This window comes from Fusarium solani (genome assembly GCF_023522795.1).
Source record: "Fusarium solani strain SB1 chromosome Unknown bctg00000008, whole genome shotgun sequence".
In the NCBI taxonomy this organism is placed as follows: domain Eukaryota; kingdom Fungi; phylum Ascomycota; class Sordariomycetes; order Hypocreales; family Nectriaceae; genus Fusarium; species Fusarium solani.
In genome coordinates, this window is record NW_027072148.1 from 655,865 (window position 1) to 682,929 (window position 27,065).

The 27,065-nt window shown below is 49.3% G+C and overlaps 9 protein-coding genes across 9 annotated transcripts; 5 read left to right on the plus strand and 4 right to left on the minus strand.

Annotated features, from left to right (window-relative positions):
• Nucleotides 1-608: 608 nt before the first annotated feature.
• Nucleotides 609-2,737, plus strand: MRS44_012244 (uncharacterized protein; the record flags this gene model as incomplete). Its single annotated transcript, XM_046281159.2, has 8 exons — nt 609-849; nt 899-931; nt 989-1,228; nt 1,275-1,446; nt 1,503-1,961; nt 2,019-2,155; nt 2,203-2,455; nt 2,506-2,737. The coding sequence occupies 8 exons, from the start codon at nt 609-611 to the stop codon at nt 2,735-2,737; spliced, it is 1,767 nt and encodes a 588-aa protein (XP_046133305.2).
• Nucleotides 2,738-6,705: 3,968 nt separating this feature from the next.
• MRS44_012245 (uncharacterized protein) lies at nt 6,706-7,790 on the minus strand (the record flags this gene model as incomplete). The annotated part of the gene is made up of 4 exons (XM_065618733.1): nt 6,706-6,827; nt 6,875-6,939; nt 6,992-7,335; nt 7,626-7,790. The coding sequence occupies 4 exons, from the start codon at nt 7,788-7,790 to the stop codon at nt 6,706-6,708; spliced, it is 696 nt and encodes a 231-aa protein (XP_065474805.1).
• A 443-nt stretch (nt 7,791-8,233) lies between these two features.
• Nucleotides 8,234-12,140, minus strand: MRS44_012246 (uncharacterized protein; the record flags this gene model as incomplete). The annotated part of the gene is made up of 3 exons (XM_065618734.1): nt 8,234-9,057; nt 9,123-11,156; nt 11,348-12,140. 3 exons carry the CDS (start codon nt 12,138-12,140, stop codon nt 8,234-8,236), a joined length of 3,651 nt encoding a protein of 1,216 aa, XP_065474806.1.
• Nucleotides 12,141-13,344: 1,204 nt separating this feature from the next.
• On the minus strand, nt 13,345-14,228 carry MRS44_012247 (uncharacterized protein; the record flags this gene model as incomplete). Its single annotated transcript, XM_046281157.2, has 3 exons — nt 13,345-13,563; nt 13,620-13,872; nt 13,933-14,228. The coding sequence occupies 3 exons, from the start codon at nt 14,226-14,228 to the stop codon at nt 13,345-13,347; spliced, it is 768 nt and encodes a 255-aa protein (XP_046133301.2).
• Nucleotides 14,229-15,015: 787 nt separating this feature from the next.
• Nucleotides 15,016-16,374, plus strand: MRS44_012248 (uncharacterized protein; the record flags this gene model as incomplete). The annotated part of the gene is made up of 1 exon (XM_046283579.2): nt 15,016-16,374. The coding sequence occupies one exon, from the start codon at nt 15,016-15,018 to the stop codon at nt 16,372-16,374; it is 1,359 nt and encodes a 452-aa protein (XP_046133300.2).
• A 198-nt stretch (nt 16,375-16,572) lies between these two features.
• MRS44_012249 (uncharacterized protein) lies at nt 16,573-17,851 on the minus strand (the record flags this gene model as incomplete). Its single annotated transcript, XM_065618735.1, has 2 exons — nt 16,573-17,257; nt 17,325-17,851. 2 exons carry the CDS (start codon nt 17,849-17,851, stop codon nt 16,573-16,575), a joined length of 1,212 nt encoding a protein of 403 aa, XP_065474807.1.
• Nucleotides 17,852-18,952: 1,101 nt separating this feature from the next.
• Nucleotides 18,953-21,086, plus strand: MRS44_012250 (uncharacterized protein; the record flags this gene model as incomplete). The annotated part of the gene is made up of 2 exons (XM_065618736.1): nt 18,953-20,339; nt 20,377-21,086. The coding sequence occupies 2 exons, from the start codon at nt 18,953-18,955 to the stop codon at nt 21,084-21,086; spliced, it is 2,097 nt and encodes a 698-aa protein (XP_065474808.1).
• A 2,726-nt stretch (nt 21,087-23,812) lies between these two features.
• Nucleotides 23,813-24,453, plus strand: MRS44_012251 (uncharacterized protein; the record flags this gene model as incomplete). Its single annotated transcript, XM_046276195.2, has 2 exons — nt 23,813-23,926; nt 23,977-24,453. 2 exons carry the CDS (start codon nt 23,813-23,815, stop codon nt 24,451-24,453), a joined length of 591 nt encoding a protein of 196 aa, XP_046133297.1.
• Nucleotides 24,454-24,748: 295 nt separating this feature from the next.
• MRS44_012252 (uncharacterized protein) lies at nt 24,749-27,041 on the plus strand (the record flags this gene model as incomplete). The annotated part of the gene is made up of 4 exons (XM_065618737.1): nt 24,749-25,688; nt 25,739-25,853; nt 25,901-26,174; nt 26,514-27,041. 4 exons carry the CDS (start codon nt 24,749-24,751, stop codon nt 27,039-27,041), a joined length of 1,857 nt encoding a protein of 618 aa, XP_065474809.1.
• Nucleotides 27,042-27,065: the final 24 nt, after the last annotated feature.

Consider the following 27,065-nt stretch of genomic DNA (forward strand, 5'->3'; position numbering starts at 1 on the left):
GCGTAGAACCCTGCAGATGGCCAGTGTGGTGTTGTTTGACGGTTCTGGCCAACCCAGGCAGATTTCGTTATTCTGTCTGAAAATGTCGTTATTCGTCATCCCTGGCTAGAAAAGAGCACCAAAGTGTCAGCAGAACTAGCGCGCTTCTTTTGAAAGACGTGTTGAAAAAAGTAAAAAGGCTTCATTTATGAAGCATGTATAGCCCCGAGCTGTCCCTCGCACCCCAAAAAATGAACCTACGTTGAAATCACCACTCCAAGAGCTCAGAAGGCGCAATGGAACAACAAAGATCTTTGTGAAACCCCCATACAGCACAAACCCACGCACCCGCATGAACCCTGGGGAGTGGACTGACATATCTGGGGCTCTCTGGAGACGAGGTTCAGGCCATGGTTCTTGACCAACAGGCTGGACTCAGGCTGTGCAACTGAGTCGTCCGAGGGCTGGATTGTATCATTTCTTTGTGAATTGGCGGAATGTGGGATTTCCTTTTTTGTCGAAGAACACTATTCGCTCCCCCGTATATACTCGTACATATATAACGGCGATGTGAAAGCACTTGAACAAAGGCTTCTACACATTCACATGCGTGACGCACATGAAATATCATGGCCTTCTCGGATCTCTTTTCGAAAAAGGCGCCTGATGTCACCGTGGCCCTCCAATCGGACCCTGAATCGAGTGACTCTGAGCCACACGTGATTCAGGATGGAGGACTTGCATATACACGAGTGAAGGGGGGCAACGGATCCAAGCCTTCGTATCAAGAGGCTGTAGGAGCTCCCGTTGAAAGCGACTCGCCTCTTGGATACAATGTTGGTTGGGTTACTGTCATCTTCCTCAACGTTAGTATGTGGACCCTTTCCCATACTCTTGCGGAGCGAAACTGACTTTACAGACATGATGATTGGGACTGGTATCTTTAGCACGCGTAAGGCTTCCTAAACTCGACCTTTTGTCCGTTATTGATATGCTGATGCCTCACCAGCTGCCAGCATTCTCAACCGAACCGGATCAGTTGGACTTGCTCTCATCTATTGGGTCATCGGCTTCGTCATGGCAGCAGCGGGAATCTGCGTTTACCTCGAACTAGCAGGATACTTTCCCAATCGCAGCGGCTCTGAAGTGGTCTACCTAGAACAGCAATACCCCCGACCGAAGCATTTCTTCCCGATCACGTTTGCGGTCCAGTCTGTCCTTTTGAACTTTGGAAGCAGCAACGCAATTGGTGAGCGGCCTCTGTCTCTAACATGATTGTGCTGACCTTTATACAGTCCTGGCTCGGTATGCTTGGAGGATGACGTTCAAAGAGCCAACTGAGTGGCAAGTTCGAGGAGTAGCTATCGCGGCGTATTCGTTGGCCATAATCTTTGCCGTCGCTAATAACAAGTGGTCGCTTTGGGCATCCAACTTTATTGGAGCTCTGAAGCTGTTGACTCTGTTATTGTATGTTGAGCCTCGACTGCGACGTACCGAGAGGTTGTTACTGATTATCAACCTAGCATCAGCATAACTGGCCTGGTCGTTTTAGGCGGCCACGTCAAGTCCATTCCGAACCCAACCGCCAACTTTCACAACGCTTTCGAAGGCGCCACCCCCAACGGAAACGATCTCGCTAGTGCCCTAGTGAGTATCGTATTCTCATACGCAGGTTACTCCAACGCCTTCAACGTCGTCAATGAGATCAAAAACCCGATTCCGACCCTCAAGAAGAATACGAGCGTCGCGCTTTTAGTCGTCGTGGTCCTTTACATCTTCTGCAATATCGCCTATTTTGCGGTTGTTCCCAAGGACGAATTCAAGGAAGCTAGTGAGATTGCTGCATCCATATTCTTTACCAAGCTCTTTGGTGAAAGCAGGGCTGCTGCGAATGTCCTCAATTTCATGGTCTTGTTGAGTGCGTTTGGAAACCTGCTTGCAGTTTTGATCGGAAACTCGCGCATGATTCGGGAGATTGGAAGGTAAGAACCCTGAAAAACAGGCAAATGAGGTTCTACTGCTCACATGGTGTCTCACAGACAAGGCGTCCTGCCATTCACCGAGTTTTGGGTCTCAACAAAGCCCTTCGGTACACCCCTCGGGCCTTGTTTGCTTAACTTTGCCGTCACCATCATCATGATCATCGCCCCGCCCGCTGGTGATGCTTTTGCATTTGGTACGTTCTCCTGCAGATAGTCCAACTTCAGGACTAACAATCTTTAGTCGTCAGCTTGCAAACATACCCTTCAGCCCTCTTCAACTTTGCCATGGCCATCGGCGTTTTTGTCCTCCGCCGCCGTCGCAAGCGATCTGGTCTCGGATACGGAGAGTTCAAGGCGTGGGACGTGATGGTCATCTTTTGGACTGTTGTGCAAGTGTTTGTCCTCGCAATGCCTTGGTGGCCACCAAAGGGCGGTCCATATGCTGGAGATGTCAGCTTCTGGTATGCGACTTACTGTGTCGTTGGCATTGGAATGTGGGTTTCCCATACTGCTAATATTCGACTCGACTACTGACTTGAGTTAGTTTGCTTCTCTGTGGAGTATACTACGTTTTCTGGATGTATCTCCTTCCACGCTGGGGAGGATATGTCATTCGATCTGAACTCATCGAAGTCGGCACCGATGGAGCAAACACTCATCGTTTGCTTAAGATACCAAAGGCAGAGATTGACCAGTGGGATAGAGATCATGACGAGGTGGGCAAGCTGCGCCAGAGAAACGTGACGGACTCAGACACATCGCTTGTCTACTCGTGACACCGTCACTATAAAGGCCCGGTTTCTTTCTTAGTCAGGCGGGTAAAAGAAGAAAAAAAATTATAGGAGTGACCTAATTTTTCTTAAAAATTATAATAAATATTTAAGAATATTAGAAAATAATTTAATGGCTTCGAGGATTTTTATTTATTTTAGTTATATTTTCTAAGTTTTTTTTAATAAAGAATATCCTAATACGTTTATTAAAGTATATCTCGTGATTTCCTTACCTGGGTGACAATCTGGGTAGTTGACCTAAATATCCACTTTGCTCCTCTCAATCTCGGCCATGTCATCTCTCACGCTCCAGCCCTGGACCATTGAATCATTCTGACTACATATGATAGTACCAACCATAGATGAGAGTTCCTTATACGAATCTTCCTCGTGACCATGCTTCGCTTCAAGCATGTTCAGCGTCAGCCTTTTTCTTTTTCGGCCCATCTGATTTTATAATTGTCATGTGCCAAAAGCGGCAAGAGAGCCCCTTTTCAGCCGCCAAGACGCAGCGTTCACTAGCTTTATAAGGGAAATCCCATAGAAAGGAAAGAGAGCAAGAATCAAGACCGTCACACCCCTGGACCTACGTTCACCATACCCCTAGCTGCTTAACCTTTTCACTACCTTTGGTGCTGTATTTGTCCTTGAAAATAATCAGCATAGCCAAGACTATTGTCACTGCTAGTGAGATTGCTAATGAGACATCAGCGGCTCGTTCGATATAGAGACTCTCAGAACTCACCGAATCCTCCCCCAATCTGACCCTGACTCCAGCTGACGCCCCCGTCTTGAGGAAAGTCACGACTCGGAATAGCGAGAAAAGACGCCACGAATGAAAGAGGAGCCTTGAACAGTCGTTAGATCATCATGAAGTCAAGAGTTGCGCGTGGATTCACATACAAAGATGACTGTAACCATGGTAAAGGCAAAAAGGTAGCCTGACTGCTTGTCCGCTTTGTCCTGTAGAGCTTTGCTACTCTTCTGGAGGTTATCGATGCTCTTCAATAGTTCAGTGTTGCTTCCAAGGAGTGCTTCGCTGCTTTTTTGGATCGCTTGGCTGCCCTCCTGAAGTGTTTTGATACTCTCCAAAACCTCCTGATTGTTTTCTAAGAGATCTTGGCTGCTCTTCAAGTGCTTTTTGCTATCTTCGGTTTCAAGGAGATTAGAAACCTCAAGTTTCAAGCCAAGAAGATGGCCAAGCTACATTGCCATCAAACATTACTTAGCGGTCGTTTCAGCCACGTCCTATGTGGTAGACTTACCACCTTCTCTACCATCTGCGCTCGTTTGTCTATTTTTGAGATTCTCAGCTTCCACATTGCAATCCCAAGATCGAGCTCGCTAGACTTGTCCGTGATCACATAGGATTGATCCTCAGTCGCTTCGGGCGCGTCCTTCGTCGCGTCGGTGAGGCCAGCTGCCAATGCCATTGCCTGGGCGATGGTTCTCGTGACTTTTTTCATTGTGAACTTGGTGACCCTTTTCATGACGCGTTCTTGCCCAGATATGACTGAAGAAATCATAGCTAGCTCGTCGCGAATGTCCATAACGATACGAAAGCAATCCATCTCCTTGACGATCTCGATGGCCGCTGAGGGATCGATGGCGCCTCTAGGCCTCGAACCAGGGCCCAAGGAGGGTATAATTCTCGCATTGAGGTGATGGCGAAATGACTGGTATAGCCGCAGCTGCTCCTGCACCTGTGTCGTGGTAACCACATTAACATTTTCCTGTCGAAGGGGTGTCTGTGCCTGTACAAACCTGAACTGATGTCTCGGCCTCAAAAATTGTAAGCAAACTCTCATGCAGGCCGGCATAGGTAGGACCATCCATGACTGCGACCAAACTAGCCATGATCTCCCAGGCAAGCTGCATGCCACTGGCTGGACGAGTCTTCATGACCGACTGGTAGACATGGCCAAGGGGGGTAAAGTCAAAGTCACGACTTTCCTCCCAGCTTGAGGGGAATGCCGTGACGACAACATCTTGCAACAATGAGCGTGGCTAGACAGTTAAGGAGCTTACTTGTTCAGGGTCTTACCGCGCCCAATTTTCCATAGCCTTAGAGGGCTAACCATCAAGATCCTGGGCTTTATTTCATCACTAGTCTCAGGCCCACGGGATCCGCTTGGCGCAGCCAGCTTTGTTCGCCTCTCAGTCCGGCAACGATCGTAGTAGCGACGCACAACCTGGTCGTAGTTTAGGGGAGATGATTCGTTGCTCGTGACACACAATGATTCGTCCAGGGTCTGTGATAATAGCAGTGTTGTGGCTTCTGGTTCACCAACGCCCTTGTGTATTTCTCGAAGTCGTGCGATCTTGTTGTTTGAATCCTTGGATGCCTCCCAGTCCTCGGAGTTCAGAAAGGGCATCTTGATTGTCACATAGTAAGAATGAGCTCTCCAACCGTTTAAAAAAGCAAATGCTTACCGCGACAGAAAAGGTCGGATCCTCCTCCGAGCCATCGGCACAATCAAGTTTGAGGAAATCAACGATATTGTCGCCAGCAAAGGTGTTGTCAATGAATGACACAATTTCCTGAAGCTGCGCGTCCTCTACTGTTTCAATCCAACCATTATGGTGGTCATAGTAGTCATCGTAGTCGTTGTGGTCGAGGTGTTTGCTGTGGTCATCGTGGTCATCGTGGTCATCGTGGTCATCGTGGCCGTCGCTATCCCGCATTTGGATGATCTTTTCGTGTCGGAGTCGCCAAACAAGTCTCTGGCTATTGTATTAGAGAATGATACCATCTATTAATGCTTTGAGAGGACGCCGCTCACACGCAACCAATCGCTCTAAGAACGGGTTAGCATCGTCAGTTATGTAGAGAGACAGGAAGCATGTGTTACATGGACTACAGGGAGATGAAACCATATCCAACGAGGGGGCCTTTCGTGACTCCTTATATTTTCAGAACCCCACCAGGACTCGTCTTTGGACCCCAGAAGCTGGGATACTGTCGGCTCGAGTTTTTCGTCACCGTCCAAGACAACACAGGCGTTGAACTCAGCGCGAAGGGCTTCATCCCTTTTCTTTCTCGTCGTTGGTAAACGTGTTGCTGATGACATCGTGACAGAGGACGACCTTGGATGGCGTAGTTCATTCAATCTCCGCCGAATATTGAGGTAATTACAGGGCAGAAGCTGCTCTCATAGGTAAGAAGTGATAAAGCACGGAAGACCTGGCATTGGGTATCCATTATTCTGCCCGATATGTGTAAGCTGCCTCTAAGCCATGACATGACCCTCGCGTAGAAGCAGCTGAACGGTCTGGATGCAAGAAAACGCCACAGGATGCAACATCGGCCACTTATCAACCAGCTACCCTCCTCACCAACAGGGCCTGGATTGCGTGATAATTCCCATGTGGCATCTTTTGTGATCCCTAGATGCGAAGTGAAAGGATAGTGACCTTACGGAAAGTCAGCTCTCCAACCGGTCATGCAGTTGCCTAAGTCCATAGTTCGAGATTCCGCGTGGCACTGTATTACTCAATGCGATGCTCAACATTTCTTCGGAGCCTTGCGAGCAGGAAGTGGATGTCATATGGAGGATGAAAGAGGCTGGCACGAGACACCAGTACAAAGGCATTACTTTATGCTTGCCTTGGATAAGCTCTATTAATATAGTAAAAATTCTAAAAGACTTTGTAGAGTATTCATAAAGTACTGACTACCATAGCTATAATTTTAATTCTTTTAACATTGTGGATAGATTATTTCCGAAGCGTTAGAAATACTTTGCCCTTTTTGTGTCTTATTCTTTTGTAAAGCTGCGTGGCTAGGTAAATGACATGTTTAAGAGAATAGTACAGAGTTTTCTCAAGGCGTGAGGCCATTGCCTCTCATCTGAGATCTCAGCCTGGCTTTGATTTGACCAGAATAGAATGGACTCGAATAGTATTCAAGCGTTAGACTAAAGAACTAGCATCCCTGTTTAAGAAGACATAAGGCTCACTTACCTGTCTCATTACACCGGGTTTTTCATCACTTGATGTTCCATGTAGACAGTGTACAGAAATGGGGTATTGGCATAGATAATCCGCATAAAGAGGTCAATGACCGGCCATATGAGTCCTTGATAACTTGTCCCTATAGACTTGTTAGCGACAATATGCGGGGGCGACTGCGAAACCTACCTCGTACTAGCCCGTCCGCCCATGTTGCTGCCATGAAGGTGGGGTAGATATCAATAGCAGCGACACTGTGCAATAGTCAGCAGCTATCCAATGTGTCGGGGGATAGGGGATACAAACCCCAAGCCAGCACAAACAATGATGAACAACTCCAGATGGTTGGTCCGAGTCAACAGCATGAACATGGTAGCGATGCCAAGCATGAACAGATCCAGAAACATGCTTGACGACATCTGAAGTATATGGACATAGGTGGAGTTGATGCACATGCCCTCAACATCTGCCTTCCATGCCTTCTGGAAGGGCTGGCACTGCAAAGCGTAGAGCCAGGTAAATGCAACAGTCCAGCACGTCGCCCATCTCCAGGCCTTGACCAGATCCTGCCGTCCTGGGTGTAGATTGTGATGCTGCTCGATATAAAAGGACGTGATGCTGATTTTTGTAGCGCCGTTTGAGAGGGTGTACTGCGGACTTTTGCGTTAGCGATGGGGACTTCTTCGGAGGGTGCAGAGAGCTTGCCAGCAGGTCGCCGAGGTATTTGGACAGGAGAAGACGTTCAAAGTCGGAGTTTGAGCGCCTGACATCATCACTTCCTCTACGAATCTCTATTCTCCTTGGTCAGCCGAAGAGTACTCAAACAGCCAACACCTGTGGTGATATACCAGGCCAGACAACCATCGAGTTTCCAATGGCGAGTACCTGCAGGGGAAACATTAGCTGTGTTTGCTTGCGCGGAGAGGGGTAAAAGACATACATAGGCGACAACCATGAAGATGTCGGAACGGTACATGTAAAAGCTTGGGTTGGCCGACATCTGTCTGTCCCGCCGCCAGAGGCGGAGCATCACGAACAACATGGCCAAGACATTGACGTAAAAGCCAATAGACCAAGCGATGAGATCAGACCCATAGACAGCCATTGTGGAGCGATACTCGAATGCATGGAATTGTGAGAGTTGGTGGTTGTTGATGATTTGGTGGAGTGAGAAGAGAGAGACTGTGCCCCGCCAAGAGCGGTTGCCCCTGACCACTTGCTCCTTCCTTCCTTCCTTCAGTCTTGGCGGCCTCCCCCCTGCCTACCTACCTTACCCGGTATATAACTCTTTAAATGCATGTTTCTTTAATTTCCACGAATTCAAAGTAAGCCAGGTATTATAAGAATTTCTTAAGTTACTATGACCCCACTTACAGATAATATTTCGAACAGCCCTTGACAAATGTTGGGCAGGGGTAATTAACAGCAAAGAATACGTAGTAAATAGGAAATCCTTCAAAAGAGAGTAGAAGTCATACAAAAGAAAACCTCTAGGGCATGTCTACCCATTCAGTTGCGTGAAACTACAAAGCCATAGCCTATAATCTCCTAGTCATCTACCTGGTAACACCCCGGGCAGTTGAAGCATGCCGGGTCATCCCACACGGCATTGAACAGGGACGGATTGTCGGTCTGTAGAGGGATGGGATCATCTGGATTCAGGGAGAGTTTGAACGCTGAAAACTTGCAGCGGCCGTCCTTCCAACCTGAGCCCTTGCAATCTTGTATCGCCCGGCAGATGGCGGCACACTCCTCGTTTGACCCCTGCAGCTGCGACGGGTATTGGTCGGTCCACTGATCTCCTGTCCAGTACCCACCGGCCATGTAGGCAGGTAGGTTGCAGATGATGTCTTCCGAGACCCCGACCCGGTTGCAGGTGTCGCCTGGGGTGTAGGAGCAGAAGGTGCTGGGTATGATGGGGACAGACTCTGGGATGCAGTCTGGGCAGGTCCAGCACCGCTTGTCCGTCCAGACAGAGTGCTTCCAAGGGTCATCATCATAGATGATCATGTCTGATACGGTGAGAGTGGCGCCCGTGAAGAGGCAGCGGTTCTCGACCGAGTAGTAACCTGCCGACTGACAGCCTTCGAGGGTTTGGCAGATGGCAGCGCACTGTTCGTAGCGGTCTTGATGGGGGTAGTCATTTCGACTCTCGGTCCATGTTTCTCCACTGTATTTGGCAGCGTAGACACAGAGAAGGTCGGGGTGGTAGCTGAACTGGCAGACCTCGCCGTGTGTGTACCGACAAGTACTTGTCGAGGACTCGGGAGCTTGTGAAGTGGTGGTTGGACGTCGAGAAGGTGTAGGTGTCGAATGCTCCCAGTCGTCATTAGTTAACGAATTCTGTCCCGGCCCAGGTGTGTGATGCCCTCCTTGGTCACTAGTCGCCGGGCCCTGGGGGTTGTTGGTGTTGAGTACCCCCCTCCGTCAAGCGTACTTGGACTAGGAAGCCACAAGCTCGAGCTCGGTATCTCACCGCACAGGAAACAGTTGAAGCATTCGAGGTCAGACCAAATTAGATTACCCTCGAATCCAGGGGTCGGCTCCGGGAACGGAACCTCGCCTAAGCGCTGCTTTAGGAATAAACACGGCTTGCTAGGATCATCTGGGTTCACTGAGAAGGAGAAGCAATCATCCATGTAGGCGCATGTGATGGCACATCTTTGGATGTCGAGGTCTTGGAGAGGCTTCTCCTCGCGAGTGTATTGGTAATAATGCGCTTCGGGCGATCCGCGTCGCTCGCAGATGGGCCTGGTGGGAGTGGGCCATGCTTGGCCGCAGTGTCCTGGAAAGCGCCAACCATCCGGGCAGACGGGCTGAGAGGCAATCGCCGTCCTGGGAGGCTGTCCAGTAGTGGGAGAGGCAGGATTTCTCGTAGGTGTATGCCAATTGCCAGGGGTGGACGGGCTGTTGATGGGGGTATTCCAGCTGTGAGCGAGGGAGGAAGAACTATTGTGTGTGCGCCCACTGTATGTAGGTGTGTTCCAGCTTTCTGTAGGGGTGTAGAGAGGGGTGTGCTCAGACTCGATGACAAGAGAATTGATAATGCTACTGCTTCTCTTGCTGGGGATGCCAGGTGTAGAAAAGGACTCTTGGTCCGAGCTGACCGTAGGTATCCACCCAGGGGTAGAAGGAGTAGATCGAGATGTAGGTCGGGATGTAGAACGAGGTTGAGACAAACTAGGAGTAGCAAGAGTAGATCGAGATGTGAATCCAGGCTGAGACCACCCAGGGGTAGAGGGAGTAGAAAGAGGTCTAGAGCTAGATCGAGACGTAGAACTAGAACTAGAGCTCCTCTTGGTGCTGCTAGGTGAAGGGTTGTTGGGGCTATCCTCAAAATTCAGCTGGAACCGGTCAATGTTCTGAGGCGTAACCTCGTTCGAAATGAAAATCGAGTCGACGTAGAGCTCGGCATACCCAGTGCCCCAGCAATCCATCCAGATGCCAAAGTTGGCACGGGTAGAGTCAGCCATGACGGACGTGAGGATTCTCGTCCATCTGACGCTGTTGCCCATGACTAAGTGATCGTTGAAGTAGAAGTAGCGGTTACCGAGCCATGCCTCGACGGTGCACATGTTCCAGCCTCCCCCGTAGCTGATGACGGCGTAGTAGAACTGGACCGTGTAGAGAACCTTTGTGCTGGGGCGGAGGAACCCGAGCCACGTCGACATGCCTGCGAATGTGTCCAAGCCTCGTTTTGCCTTGGTTGGCGGGGCCGTTCCGCCACCGTTTGCTCTCATGGCAGCGCATCCATCGTCGGGGCTACCATCGTCCTTGAAGCACCCTCCGATCTGGTGGGTGACATCACCCGAGATTTCCAAGTCGCCAAGGCCATCTGAGAATCTGCCACCTGGGAACGAGTTGGTGATCACAAAAGGTTCTTCGATGATGGTGGTGGGTAAATCGCTCGTCTTTGGTGACTGGCTCGATGCCGGCGGCTCCGTCGATACGAGTGTATCGCTGGACTCCAAGGACTCACTCGACGTTGGCAACTCGGCTGACGTTTGTGACTCGGTGGATTCAGTCTCGGCTGATGTTGGCAGTTCACTCGACAGTAGTGACTCGGTTGACATCAGTGGCTCAGTTGGCGTTGGAGCTTCAGTCGCATCTCGGGACTCGGTCGACAGCGAAGACTCGGCCGATAATGGCGGCTCTCCTAGCGTGGAGGACTCGATGAAGGCACTGCTAGGTACATCGATCGATGAGGAAGCGATTGTTGCTTCTGTCTCTGGCAATGCGGTTGAATACAGAGACGACACCTCGGCCTGTGAAGAAGTTTCCTCGGGTGGGGTTGGAGGAGAAGAGGATGGCTCTAGAGATGCACCAAGAGAGGAAGCCCCAGAGGACTCAACAGCTGTAGACTGCTCTGAAGCAGATTCTGTTGGATCCTTCGTGCCTGAAAGGGGATCTTTTGTCTTTGTTGTAGGTGCCGCTTTGCTCATCGACGACGTGCCCGCGATCAGTGACGTATCTGAGGCGAGAGGTAGAGTCGATGTTTCCGTCTCCTCTCCTCTCCTAGATCAACGACAGAGATACTACCAGACTGAGTTGCCTGAGAGCTAGTAGTACTAGATTCATCTAAGCCGATGAGTCTACCGTCGACGCATTTCTCGACTATCGGAGTTAGCATCCAAGTCTAGACAAAGGTAGTATAGGACTTACCTCCATAGACACTCAACCGCACCGGTGTACAGTTCGGTGGCCCTGAGGTAAAGACCATGTACACCAGGCCGCTGGAGGAATCTTGACAAAACGTTGCCTGGCCATTGGGTAAAGAGGGGTTCTTGAATTGAAGAGTCCCCCCTTCGTTGGCAAAGGTCCTGGTGATGGCACCATCTGGAGGCGACCCGAGCTCCTGGAACGCCTGGTAGTCCTCGCCTTGGTAGTAAAGAGGGAAATCTCCATCAAAAAGCTTGCCCGAATTGGGACCCGAGCCTAGAGTGAAGACGCTGGCAAAAGTACAGACTTGAGGGTTGCTATTGCCCACGAATCCTCTCAGCTCTCGCTTTGAGACATCTCCCGATGGTGTGATGAGAAATATGACTTGCTGACCAGATAGTCCAGATCCTGTAGAGGTTTCCGATGATGGAGTGTCGGAAGTCACTGACGGGAGATCAGATGCTGAGATAATGGGAGGCGAGGAACGGTCGGAGACTGTGACACCAGAAGGTATTGATGACTGTTCAGAGCCTGTGGATTGTCTCCCAGGAGCAGTTGCGACATCGGTTGGCGACAAAAATTCCGAATCAATATTGAGTGTTGGGGAACTCAGAACAGGAGCCAACGAGTCCAAAGCAGACGAGTTCGGAGCTGCACCGGCAGTGCCGATGGGAGTAAGGTAGGTCGACAGGTAGGTGACGCACCATGACCCTGATACCAGCTCCGCATGCTCGATGGCACTGGCAGCGTTGATGAAGCCGCCAAACACCGCAAACGCACTAACTTGGTGTTTCATGGCAGCGGTTTGGGGAGGATTATTCGAAAGATGCGACCTTCAGGGCCAGCCCTGGGTAATAAACGATGATGGAGAAGATCTGTTGGTGGCAGTTTCATTGATCCTCCCGTTCCAGCAGTGTGTCTCGCCTTCAGAAACACGCGACCAACAATGTCTCAGGGGAACGTTGGGCTGAGTGTCTCGACCACGGTCCTATCAATGGAGGCGAGCTGATCGCTAAAGCCAAATTCCTAAGACCCTAGGTAAGGGGTTAATTTCCTGAATCGTCTTTGGCTTCTAGGAGAAACGGTGAGTGTCAGCCAGCCACCTAGGACGCCCATAATTCACCACAATTCGCGACTAGATATGCGAGTTGCTCCCTCAAGCCACGTTATTCCCAGTTGCGCAAGATCAGCCCAGAATCGTTCAATGTTCCGGGCTTTGTGCCTATTTTGTCAAATTTTCATAAAGAAAGGTGGCGACATGTCGGCGTAGGCGAGTGACTTGTTTGCCAGACCTCTTTGTACCGATCTTGGTCGAATCCCTTCAGGGGTATGATCTGCTAGTTACAAGAGGTGAATGGGGGGTAAGATTTACCAAAAGAATTGTTTTGCGACTTAGAAGAACGCGAATAATGGCAATCAACGCAACAGGTTATGACGGACAAACATACAGGCATTTTACCAAATTTGCTTCCTATGGTCTTTGTTGACCAAAAGCAACAGCATACTTGAAGCTCAGGTTTTTGGCAAATGAGATTCAGTTGACGATTATGTATGTATTATTGGACGTTTTGGAGGCTAGCACCAACCCCTGAGGCCCTGGCTAGGAGTGGAAGCAGAGACGAGTCCAAACTTCAACGCCTAAAACTAAAAAAAAAGATCTGATAGTTAAACCAACTGGCGCCAGGATTAAACTCGATGTTCTCGTTCTGGCCCCATTCCCGTCTTGTCCCCCTTTTTACACGGCAATTCTAGGCCATGCCAATCGGACAGGGCTGAGACAACATGCCCATGCAACCTTTTCCTACCCTGGCTTTCCCAACAGAACCGCAATACTGCCTATCTCCTAATTCTTGCTACCTAATGTGACACAACTCTCTATATAGCCCTTCTAAGGGCAGTGGTTTAGCCCGCTGCAAGGAGGGAGCACGAACACCACTCGACGAGAGACCGTGGTTAGTGTCAAGCTCCAGCACGAACTGCCAGTACTCTTCGTCAAGAGTTCACTTGTTGTTCTGCTGGTTATCAGTGGCCGGTTGTTGGCGAAGGTTAGTCGCCGCCTGATCAGTCCCGGGAGCCTCGATCAAGCGATTAGCATGTCCTTGATGCTGTTGACTCTCATCATCTCGAAAGTTGCCGTTCATGATGGCTAAGTCGCGAAGCTGCTGCGCCTTTCGCTTGTCCTCGTGCCTGGGGGTAGATATCGCTGTCTCGATAACGTCCTAGATGAGCTTCTTGGCCTTGTCAATCTTGTGCTGGGAATTCGCGGTGATGAGACAATGAAGAGACTCCCTGCCATGGTCAACAGTCTCCAGGTGTGTCCTTCCTCTGCCTTCCTTGACAGCACCCCGCAGGGGGCAATGTTGACACCGGATTCAGCATTCGTCGCCTTGAGACTCCTACCCCGTGGGCCGAGGATCTCGCCGATGAGGTTAATAGATATAAAGTCGGTAACTAGGAGGTAGGTCTTCTCGCTGGTCTTGATCATGGGCCGGCGATAGTCGTATGGCGGACGGTAGGCAGGAATAGTCCTCATGGCAGTTTCCACCAATTGATGATGTTCTTCCTCGAGACGGCTGTGATACCGTTACTCTGGAGTGTCCGTGCGTCTGCCAGTGCCATCATATTCAGGCGGAGGCGATGGAGACCGGGGTCTGTTCGTCGGATCGAGTTGGTCGGCGAAGCTGTTCTGTGATCTCGTCAACACGAAAGATGACCACGTAGGCATCAAGTTGCTCGCTCGTATGGTTGATGTAAAAGCGGTTGGCAGCCCAGGTCTTACGTTCTCGTTTCGCAAACCCCAGCGTCGTTGACGTATAGAAGCTGGTCGATCAAAGTGTGAATGCTCGGAGTTTCGGCCTCGAGTATTGATATTGACGTTGGTCATGATGTATTAATCCAAATGTGAAGAATGTGTCAAGTGATGACGAGTACTGTGGTGGCTACGTCAGGTGGATTGATGTGTTGATGAGGCCTCGGAGCTTTCTTATACCACATATCAGGTGTTGCGGATAGAGTTCAGCCACTGTACATCTTGGGACATCAAGCCAGGCTACAGTATCTGATTACAGGATGTTTCTCAATGGCATCATTTGTTCCCTGCAGTTGTGGCTAACCTGATTACTGAGCAGACAAGTGTGAGCATAATAGATGACAACGAATCATGCGGTCATCATGTTCAAAGGCGTTCCTATTTTGACTGCTGTCATCAAACTCTTTAACCATGACATAAGTGTAACCATCTCCACTGACTATTTATCCACAAGTCACAGCCCCATTGCTGTTGTGAACACCCCATCGTTAAACCCCCATGGTTGGCATGATTGGTATCAAAATACGCACAGTTCATTTCCTCTCATGCTTGCCATCATAAAGGCAAATATGATTGTATCTGTAGAGTCTCAGATAGTCATGGTTCCTTAGAACCGGTCGCAATTGCAAGTAAATTTACACCCTGTTGAGTCATATGGCTGCCTACCCGGACTCACGAAGAGAATACCGCCGAGATCGACACATATCATGCATTTTATGATAGGCACAACAACCAAGGATCGTAGCTCTATTACTCATGGGTCAACGAGCTTCGATACAGATATATTGATGCCGGTTCACATCCCTGCCTAGCCTCATCCTCCCCTTTTTAGCATCCTCGTCCCCGTTCACCACCTCTCATCATGGACTCTCCCACTATCCCCACGAGACACGTCGTCTCCCATTTAGACTTCTCCTACTCCAATCTCCGAATTCCTCGCAATCGCAATCCCAGGATTTTCTGGACCACCTTGCCAGGAGTCACCAGAATCACCCAGGGCCGAAACAATTGCCATATCAATTTTCAAGTCGAACAACTCCCCCGGCGACCGTGGCCACTGACGATAGGCAACGTTCCCTTCACAATGCAAAGCATAGGAGAGGACGACAACCGAAGCCATGGAAGGTTTCTCCTTTTCCCATCCAGATATGTCCGATTTGGATCCCCTCTCGTCTCCATCTGCGAAGAGTTCGATGGTAGGGAGGCCTCTCTGTCTGACGAGGAGATGCGACTCATAACGACTGAGCTTGCCCGGGAGCTTTCTAATTGCGCCCCTGAGGTAGATCTCATAGAGGTCATCTTCGCTTCAGACGCAATGTTCTACATTGTGCTGAACAATGAAGCCAATCTGACCCCTATTCGTTCTCAACTCCCCGGCGTGATCGCCAATTGCGTTGCTGGCTACTGCCTCGAGAGGCATTTTGATAGACCAGATTGGCGGGATTGGAAGGAGAGAGAAACACCCGCCTGTATCCCGATCAGACGGGGGCCAGTATTTGGCATGATTTCCGGAACCAGGGCTCCCACTTCTGCACCGGCGACAGCGGCCTGTACGACCTCAGGCATCCTGGTGAAGAACGCGAAAGACCAGCACTTTCTGACCGTTTCGGCGCACGGAATTGGACGGGGAGATCCAACCGCCTACTTCAATCTCTCCACCGGCCAGATGCAACCCATCGGTAGGGCTGTAGCTCAGGTCCCCTTCACCGACGTGGCCCTCGTCGACCTCAAAAGGACCAACTTCTATCAGCAGCTTTTCCTGGACACTGGACGTGTGCTACCGGTAAGGAGACTGTTTGGTGAGGACCCAAGCGATCAACTGGACTGGAACCATATGGTCCGTTTCAGAAGTCCAGTCGCTAATGATTTGGACGGCGTCATCGTCGCCAAATCTGCCAGGCCAAAGATCAACCCTTTTAATATCGACGAGCCTTTTCAGTGTGTGGTCTACCACTGGGCTTTCACAGGTCAGGTTGAAGACGCTGGGGATGACGACATGGCGCCCAGACCTGCCGTGGGCACGTCAGGGGCTGCCGTCGTGGATAAGAAGGGCATTTGCGTGGGCTTGTTTGATCATTTCATTAGTCAGGGGCCATGGGCTGGATTTTCTGTCATTCTTAGTGCAAGCGAATTGGTAAAGGCCGGATACCGGCTGGTTGGAGGGGAGGTGCCGGAGGAGGATCCTTACACATGGGCAAAGACTCCGAGGTTGCGCAGATAGCGGATTAGTGACATTTTAAACTGCGTGCTTTTCTCTTATTTCGATACCCTTGTTTGTTATGTGGGAAGAGAGGGAAGAAGGTACTGTGTTTTCGTTACAGGGGCTGCTGACGCCACCAAGTTCACGGGGGAAGTGGAGTGATCGGAGATGCCACTGGTTTAAGATATCATGTATGTCATTATTCCACTACTTGTACTTCTATTGCAATGCTTCAACCACTCTCTCCAGTCCCATGTCGAGATACTCATCAGGATGTGAAAAGACGATTCTAAACCAACCGGGTCTCTCTGATCCAAATGCCTCTCCAGATGCCAAAAAGACCTTCTTTTCCAACAGCTCCTTCATGACCAACGCTGTGATGTCCTCCTTCTCTTCCACAGTATGTCGGGCTTTGTATGCCTTGCCGAGGTCGACCCAGAGGAAAAAGGCCGCGTTGACGCCTGGGGCGTAGGTGATATTGTTCTTCTTAGCCCATGAAACAGCTCTTTCGTATTGAGTTGCTAGCTTCTTGCGGTTCTCGGCCATGTACGACTCGACAAAAGCGTCGTCTTCCAAGAGGTTGATCGTGACGTGATCTGAGATGGAAGAAACCGAACTGTAGAGACCAACGGCGACAAGGGCAGTGTGCAAGGACGGGTTTGCCTGAGAAATGAGAGCTCCGACGCGGATGCCGTTAGCACCGAAGTCCTTGGACATGCCCCAGAGAACATGCACGAGACTCGGGTCGATGACTCCGGTAGTGTCAATAGTAAGGGCCGACTCGAAAGGCACAGGAGGAGGGTTCGTGTCGACAGTATTGGGCCATGTAGACAAGGCATAAATCTCGTCGCTGATGAAGTGAACCTGATACTTTTGGCACAACTTCATGAGCCCGATAAGGACACTGCGAGAGTAGCAGCGGCCCAATGGGTTATGGGGGTGGCTGATGACGAGACCTTTAACTTTGAGACCCCTTCTTCTGAGCGTCGACAATGACCTCTTCGTACTTGGCCACGGCATCGTCTCCGAGAGGGTCGACCTCGTCGAAGGGGACGGGGAGAAGTTTGGCCCCGAAGCGGCAGGTCAGATCAGGGATAAAAGTGCCGTAGTATGGCTGTCCGAGAAGAATGGCATCTCCGGGATCTGAAATCGCCCAGGAAAGATGTTCGATAGCAGCACTGCATCCATTCGTCATGGAAATATGTGCCGGCTCAATGGCCCGGAACGGTTTCAACTGCTTCGTCAAGAACCGCGCGACAGCCTGCTTTGCCCTCTTTGTCCCTGTCGTACCGTCTCCATAGGTGAATGCCAGATTGGACAAGGCAATGTTATCGTGGATGTGCTTCTTGAGGACGTCGTGCATCAGGGTGTTCTCCGCAACGCCGAGACTAACGATGCCGTCGGGGTTAGACTGATCCCACAGGTTGGTGATGACATCCCAGATGACCATTCCCTTGCTGCCCTCCTCAGCCTCGAGCGCGCGATTCGAAAGAGTCATTGTAGCTGATTACAAAAAGTCGTGTTAGATGAAAGAGTTATCGAACCACTCAAGCAAGCGGCAAATCAACTCAAATGCAGGTTGATATAGATGGCTACCGGTGACCGATAGCCGCCACAACCCCATTTTGTTTGTCATTGCCGCCCCAAGCCGTCAAAAACCCCATTCTGCCTATCGAGTTCTGTCCAATCAGCCAAGAAGAAGGCATCTCTTCTCGGGTTCTGCGGAGACGTCTTTGGGCGATAACGACAAGTCGGCCAAATTATGAACCACCACCGAAAGAACTTGGCATCCGAGTTTTCGGGACCAGTCACACAGTCCGATGCCGGCTTTGGTCAAGAGTCCTGGACTTTTTACGGCAGCGTTCATTATAGTGGAGTTATGTATTTCTTTCAAAGTAAGACAGGCTCATTGAGGCAGTCCGAGATTCGGCGACCGAAGCTTCAATACGAGACCGGAAGCTGATCCGATGTGCATTGTTATCGAGTGAAAGCGACAAGACGGGTGGTCTTTGACTTGATATATGGAGTGCCGCTTACCTAGAGATGGTGCGGGCATAACTTCATGTATAAATCTAGGATATAATAAAGTGACTATGGAATTACTATCTTGGTTGTAAGCTGACCAATGTGACTGTGTCGCTCTGAATGTCGCAATTCCACGCCGAGATTGCAACATTTCCAAGACAATCAGAAATAACAGAATCGTCTCGTTTTTATTTGCCATATTGAACTCTTTACCCTCAAACATATTTGAAACGAGTTGCTTATCATCACTTTCACCGCTCGTCATTGTACGACGACGTGAAAGCTCAAGCTTGCACGCACTCTTCATTCATGGGCTGAAAGCATCACACACGCAATCAGTTAGCGCACTGTCCTATCTACCAGCCAGAAATATCCCTGTTCAAAGAGCCCAGCGAATTAATACACTTCAGAAACCCTTGTCCACTGTATGGTTTTGCATAGCCACGCCCATTTTCAGGCCTAGAACGTCATTTGGTAGTGCCATGCAGGTAGGCTGATTTTGAAGATCAGGCTGAATCCAATCAGATACAAGAGCCGTTTCACACCTCAATATTTCATACCGTCATGCACAACAATGGCTACGTCTTCGCCGATATACACGCCACTCGGCGACCCATCGTCGAATATTCGGCTATTAGAAATCCACGTTCGAGAGTCGAAGCTACGTCCTGCGGTGACATGTCGCATGAGGACTGTTCCCCTCGACGACGCTCCACCGTTCGCGGCCTTATCCTACGTTTGGGGAGACGCCGATGATCGCGAGAATATCGTCGTCAATAGCCAACTCGTATCAGCTGCCAAGAACCTCGAGGCCGCACTCCGACATGCTCCGTCCTGTCAAGACATACATCCTGCTTGTTCCCCGATATTCCTACTATGGGCAGACGCTATTTGTATCGACCAGCAGAATAACCCAGAGCGGGAGGCACAGGTCCAGCTCATGGCAAAGATATTCCAACAAGCCGAATGCGTCTTCGCGTGGTTGGGCTCTGAAGATGAGGACTTGGCATTCCGATCCATGAGGCCAATTCTTCACGAGATGACCCGTACAGGCGAAAACAATATCAGAGACTTGCGATCATTGGCATCGTTGCAATGGCTACGTCCATACCCGGAACTTTGCGATAACCACGTCTTTGTCACAAAGGATGAGAACCTTCCAAATATCCCGACCATCTTCAACGCTGCCTGGTCGGCAATCAACGACCTCGTCTCACGGAAATACTGGACGCGGGTCTGGATCTTTCAGGAAGCCGTGCTGGCAAAGCGTCTCATCCTGGCATGCCCTACCTCAGCCATGGGTTTTGACGACTTTGGGGCTTTCGCGAACCGCATGGATATGCTGCAGCAGTTTCTAAGAACTGTACCACGGGCCAAGCCCAACTTCTTGGGGAGTGCGGCGTGGTACTATATAAGAGACGTCATCGACTGGACCCGAATCGTCGTAATCGGTCAGCAACGATTTGGTCGAGAATCCAAGCCTAAAGAGATGGAACAGAGATTTTCCATGACAATTACTGGATTTAATCTCGACGCGACTGATCCGAGAGATCACGTCTACGGTCTCCTGGCCTTGACGGGCTTGGATATCAAGCCAGACTACACCAGATCTCTAGGAGAGGTCTATACCGAGTTCGCAAAGAAGTTACTAGAGACAAATCGGCTTCAGAATGCTTCCCAGGAGCTTTCGTGGCTTCAATATGCCGGGGTGGGTGTCTTTGACCAGGTCTCCGCATTGCCCTCCTGGGTTCCGAACCTGCAAGGCAGATCTCAGATGAAAGTCCTCCTTTCGACTTCGGCAGCCTATAAAGACGGCCTCGAGGCCTTTGCAGGAGCTGCGTGCATAGAAGACAATACCTTGACAGTTCCGGGGGTTGAAGTCGACGTGGTCACCAAGGTGCATAGCTTTCCCCGGGGGCAAGTGACCGGAGGCATGACACAGATGATGAAGGAAGTGAAATGTCATCGAAGCCTATACGAAACACCAAGCTTCCCAAGTTACCAACAGACCTAGTACTTCAACCCCGCCGGCCAGCGAGCAGTCCTCACGGGAGAGCGGGGACAATGAGAAGTGGGAGGTCCTGTATCACTTCTTAGTCGAGTTTATTTCCAGACACCCCGAGGAGTACAAAAACGGTATCCCTCGTCTACAAGCTGTTTTGCGCATCATCTGGTGCCACACAAGAGCCAGAAAAGTCACGGGCCAAACAGTTATGCGCGGCATAAACTTTCTCAAGTCTCTATCCGTCCACGGGCCCAGCCAATCAAGCGAGGAGAACCTCAAAAGCCTGGGTTTTGTCCTAGACGACAATTTCGACCGCACATTTTGCGAAAAAGTGTTTTCGGTCGAGGGGTTGGAACACGAGATCAACGCCTACCAAGGCAGTCTTCGGCAGGAGTTTACAAACTGGGAACCGATAGGAGGCGTGACAGAGGCTATGGAGCTGGATTATCGTCTAGCGGATCTAAGTAATTGTTGGAGGTTTGTTGAGACGAGGGGGGGTTATCTGGGACTGGGGCCCAAGGGTACGGTGCCAGGAGATGTTGTGGCGATTCTGAGGGGGAGTGGTGCGCCTGTGATACTCAGGAAGAGCGATGAGCATTTCAAGCATGTTGGAGCGTCTTTCATTCTTGGTTTAGTGGATGGTGATCTTTCGGAGAGCATAGAGGAAGGGAAATGGCCTATCCAGAGCTTCAAGATCCTATGAGGCTATGTAGGTTGCCTCACCGTAATAGCAGGCTGGTAGCGACTAACGTACATATATAGCGAGTGCACCGGATAAGCGAGTGCACTAAAAATCTTAACCTTCTAGATAAGAATCATAATAAAAACACCACTAACCATTTGATCAATTAAAACTACTCACTATACTCTTCTCTAGACGTCTTAATCGCTACCTGATAGGTCCTTGCATTATGCCCGGGCTTGCCGCATATACCATAGCGCCGAACACCCGGTCCGACTGACCTTCCTCGACCACCACTCCTCGACGATTCGGCCACTACCTGCGCATCCATATCCATTTGATTAATTACTTACCTTCCCTCCTCTACCGTTATAACCCCTCTTTTCTATAGTCTAGTCCTTTTTGCCCTCCGGCGCCGGCTTAGTATCTTATTTGCCTCTCGAAGGTCTTTAACCTTAGCCCTTAATAATATAATCTTATATATATTTCCCTTTACTGCCTTTATAAGAGACTTTATAGCCTCTATAATTAACTCTAGGGAGCTACTATAATGCCTTCTAATTTATCTTTCGAGGTATTTAGACTAAGATCCGGCCTTAAGCATAGTCTTTGGAGTCCTTAAGACCTAAGGGGTAAAGGGTTTAGCCCCCTCCTCGGCAGGTATTGGAGTCCATAGCTACATATTAAGCTTTGAGACTATAGCTTCTAGGTTAAGGGGAATAAGGCTAGCTCCTTTAAAAGCCCCCTTAATATTTCTTTTTATCATAGTGGCCTTATGTGCTGCGTAGAAGGCCAGAAGGAACTTAGTCTTTAAAATATATATTATAGAGTATTAATTAATCGCTCTATTTCTCGACTATAAGCCCTCTTTAGAAGCGCAAAGCACCTAATATTAAGGGGCTAGAATAGATAAGAGGAATAAGGTAATATATAAAGCTAGATAATTTTATTCTCCTTATAATATTTTTTAAAGTTAATAGATTAGTAACTTTTATGGCTATTAAGGATTAAGAGATAATAGGAACTAATTAATCGATTAGTTATGCATTAGTTAAAGTGCTTAAGCTACTTAAGACCGGTCTTATTATTAGTCTAGCTATTTTAAGTTATAGTAATAGCCTAATCGCCCGGAAGGTTACTTTCTTAGTACTAGTTAGCGAGGTAATATTAGCCTACACTAATAATAAATAGCTAGATTGCCTAGCTTTCTATATTAATTGCCTAAATAACTATAATCTATTCTTAGTTTCTTAGCTATATTAATTTTAGCTTTAAATGCCTTTTTAAGCCTATAATAACTATTCCGCTTATAATTATACCTATAAGGAAGCTAATCTCATTAAAGTTATAGATATTATTTAATTAGATGCTATACTTTATGATTATATTTACTATAAGCTGAAACTAATCGCGGATAATAATTAAATCTTTACACTTAGCTCTCTAGTAGTTATATTTCTAAAAGAAATATATCTTAAGGTCTAGGTATTACTTAACGAAGTTTAAAGCCCAATGCGTACTAACTAGTGGCGTGTCGCGGTCGGTAAGCAATTAATTAGCTATTTCTTTTATACTACGAAGCCAGGGGAAATCCTTGAATCTAGGTTAAGAATAAAGTAAATAAGGATATCTTCCTCTAGATCTAATAGTTTACGCGAATTAGGATAAGATCACATCAAGATTAAATGCCATTCTAGCGGCGACGTAAGGTATAATAGCTAACTTAGTAGAGCCTTATAATTAGTCAGAGCTTTAAACTTAGGTTATTTTAAAGGGCCTAAAGTACAAGAAGTAATCTAGCCTCATAATTACTAGATGATATATTAGATAGTTATAAATCAATTAATTAAATAAAGAAGATAGAGGTTAAGGGATTTTTAGTGCACTCGCTTATCTAGTGCACTCGCTATACATGTACGTTATATGACTTGAAAGTAGCGTTCCTAAGGGCACTTCTCACTGCTATTCGTATTGGGAGAGGAGTTGAAACTATTCGGACCGATTTGTCTTGGCTCCCCGTGTGGAAACGGAGAGCAGTCCGCTTTGCCCCACGGCAAGATCGCCGGGATATGGCGGAGGTCTTGCCGTAGCTGAAACTGAGAATATATTTGAGAACTGCATCTGCGTAATGTACTCAGCAGTTGAAATTACGGGCAAATGCCGTTTTTATCGATATAAAAAGAGGTGAGGGCATTCATGAGGGGAGGGGGTGTAGTCGCAGACCTACCCTATGGCTGTTTATCAGCTGGGATTTCTGTCGGAAAAAGAGGCATTCCCAGGCATAATACTATCTTCTACAGTACCTAACCGGTTAACTTAATTACTTTCATTAAAATTAGCTCACGAGTTTACCCTATTGAGTTAATGTTTCAATTGCGAGGTGTATTGTTTCGTCCGGGCACACCAGACTACTCGTAATCGTCAGAAGAAGAGCATCAACGCACTCTCTGTTTCAGAAAGCACGTCAGCGGCTGACAGGAGGCCGTCTAAATTGTCCTAACGCTCGTTATATATGCATAGATTCTTGTGTCGTCTGCTGGGATTAGTACTAGATTAGGCCAAGCGCACAAAGACATGGTGGTGCAATGCGGAGTTTATTTCCTCGGCGGTTCTTGCGGGCAAATACCCCGACCAGAAGGTCCAGCCGATGCAACCGGTGACATACATAAGCTCGCTGATCGCACCTCTATGCTTTCAAACCTTCATATCAATTTGAAATTATTCAATTCATCTTTAGTTGACAAGAAATGGCACCCAAAGTGTGGACTCGCAATGCACCCGCTGGTGCGGCTTTGGACAAGGTCCAAGAAGCCATCCGAAATCGGAGCCCCTCAGTTCCAATTCCAAAGCCAACTTCAGATGTACGCCATATGATGCTGCGAGAGAGACAAGTGCTGATATGTGTTTGCAGTTGAATGAACTCAAGGCTGATAGCGATTCTTTCACTTTGGCATCATTCACCACTGAGGATGCCTTCGAGTTGGGAAACCTGCTCTACGCCCGTCTTTATCCCTTTGCGATTGAAGGCAAGCCAACTGTGATTTCCATCTCTCTGGCGAACAGCTCGCAAGTTATTTACCAAAGCGTTACTGGACCTGGTGTGACGCCAGACAATGAGTCTTGGGTTCGACGCAAGAGGAACACGGTTCTTAGGTTTGGGAGCAGCACTTGGTATATGCACAACAAGTTCAAAGGCGATGAGGTGGAGTTTGCTGCCAAGTTTGCCATCTCAGACTCACACAAGGGCGATTACGCGATCCACGGAGGCGCAATTCCCATTCGCGTTCAGGGCGTTGAAGGAATTGTCGCCATTGTCATCGTTAGCGGCCTCAAGCAGGATGAAGACCACGGGGTGATTGCAGATGTGATCAAGAACAACTGGGCATAGAAAGTTATACTCAACCAGTGAATAAACTCAATGTCTCGAGACAGTGAAAAAAACTCGTCTCAGAAATGAACCACTATTGCGTCACTCGAGGCAACCAAGGTGGCCTGATGCCCAAAAATGGAGCCACGAGAATGCACAAAGTGGATGCGTTATGCACCAAGGACGTCTTATGCGCTTAACAAATCACAGCCTCTAGCGCGTGGCCTGCCGCCTGCCGATCCATCACCACATGGACCGCCAAGGATAGGTAAGCCAGCCATCCAAAAATTCATCCAACCCGATACCCGACCCGACCATGAACGCGACCAAATGGCGAATCTCAAAGGCCTGCCAGGAATGCCGCGTCAAGAAGATCAAGTGCAACGGCGAGACGCCCTGCCAGAATTGCAGGCTCAGGAGCCTGGGATGCGTCTACCGCGAGAAGGCCCGCAACCGCACGCGCAAGGTCAAGCCGCGCACCGCCGCCTATGAGTCCATCATGTCGCACGACGCCATGGCCGCGTCGCCGTCGCTGGAGCCTTCCGACGAGGGCACAAACGTCCCTCCGACTCCTGTGGCCGAGGACGCTGCTTCGGTGGCTCCAGCTGCGTCGGCGTTTGGCAGCGATAGGAGTATCAACAACAACAGCGTTGCCGCTGCTCATCGCGCATCACCGTCATGTTACCTTCAGCTGTACTATGGACCATCTTCGAATTTCGCCCTCCTCAACGCTATTTATCATCAGATTGCGGGAATATCTCCTAATGATCCAGCATCACGCGCTGGAGTTGAAGAGGCTGGTCCTGGTCTGGATTTGTTTAGCCATCGGAGGTTGTTCTTTGGGGACTTTGCCGACAACAAACGACCAGCTTCACTCTCAGAAGACTATTCAGCCATGTTGTTAAATCCAGAAACAGCGCATCGTTTACTCGAGAGGTATCTCCTCACCTACTGGCATGGGCTACCGGTCATGAGCAAGGACAGCTATCGCCGTCGTCTGGACGTGCTGTTTCAACCGCCAGGCATCTTTGATTATGATGCACCAGAAACCATCATCATCATGCTTGCTATTGGACTAGGGGCATCTATGACGGGCGAGGAAGCCATTGCAGAGTTTCTGTTTCAAAAAGCGAAGCAGGGTGCGGCCAAGTTGGACGAGGTTGTCAACATACAAGTGGTTCAAATACACCTCATGATGATAAGTCTCCTTCCCGAAACTGAGACTCATTTGCTTACACACAATACGGTCACTTCCAGTCAGAAAGAGCACGGCCAAATTCAAGTTTCCTGCATATAGGCACTGCAGTCAGAAAAGCCATCGCCGCTGGCCTGCATAAAGACGCCGACATGTGTCCAGGACAATCAAATGCGGATGCTGACCAAAGGAGAATCATGTTCTGGAGTTTGTTCTTCTGGGAAACGTATGTACAGCATCAAAAAGTCACTCACGCTTTACTGATAGACATAGGTGGCAATGCTTTGTTGTCGGCCGCCCCAGTTCCATCCCAGATCCAGGTCCAGCCATTACTGTCCCCAAGGACCAAAAACATCTAATATCCTTGGTTACCCTGTCACGAATCATGGACAAGTGCGTCAAGCGTATCTACAGTCCAAAACATGATTCATTATTGCCCGTGTGGAATGCGGCAATTGAAATCCGACGCGAACTTCACCGGTTTGCCGAGAAGCAACTCAAAGACATGAAGTTTGGCCTCGTCAGCCCGACAAGCGGAGAGCTTGGCGTATGTCAAGCTATGGTGTCTACAAGTAAGTTGTAATTACTACGATATTCACTTATCCTTCGCTAATCAAGTCCAGTGTATCATCACACTCTGCTTTTGACGTTCAGGCCGTTCTTGATTTTGCGAGCGAAGCTCAAGCAAGAAAAATCCTCTTCCGATCCTACCTCTGCCGAGACCCTGCATGCCCCCCTCCGCCCTGGCTTGACAATGCTTGCGAGTACTGCCTAGAGGCAGCTAGAAAACTCGATCGGCTTTCTCACAAGCTCCTGCGCAACCAACACGCTCTGCCATGTAAGCATTACTGTCTATACCGTCCTATCCACTTCTAATCGATACTAGGATATCAAATATCACGGCTTCTTTATCGAGGGAGCGTGCTACGCCTTGGCATTTGACATGCTGCAGGAGAAAAAGACGGCTCACCGCAACCTCCCCTGGATCCACTCCGGTTTGAGATGCCTCCGGTCCATGATTACCAAAGCAGGGGCTAACGCGGGTCAACTACCGACGACAATCGCCTCGATCGAGCAAATGGTTCGCTCGGCCGGCTTTGAGCTCAAGGACCAAGTGGACCCGGATATGCGGCAATCTCAGTCCCAGCAGCCCCTTCACTCAACCCTACCAGGCTCCCCGGCCATGCCTCCAGCTAGCGTTGCCGGGGAGGAGCCGGCTTTCACGTTTCCCTCGATGCCGTTTGGCTTTGACGTCACCGGCCAGGTGAATGGGACTTCTCCCATGGGCGTAGGATCGGATGAACAGGCTGACTTTACGGCGGCGGATGTCGGCTGGGACATTGACTTTGGCACTATGAATATGGAGGCATTCTTATCACTTGACCCGACTGAGGCCTTCAACTTTGCTCTCTAATTCCACAAGCGGACCAAGATGGGT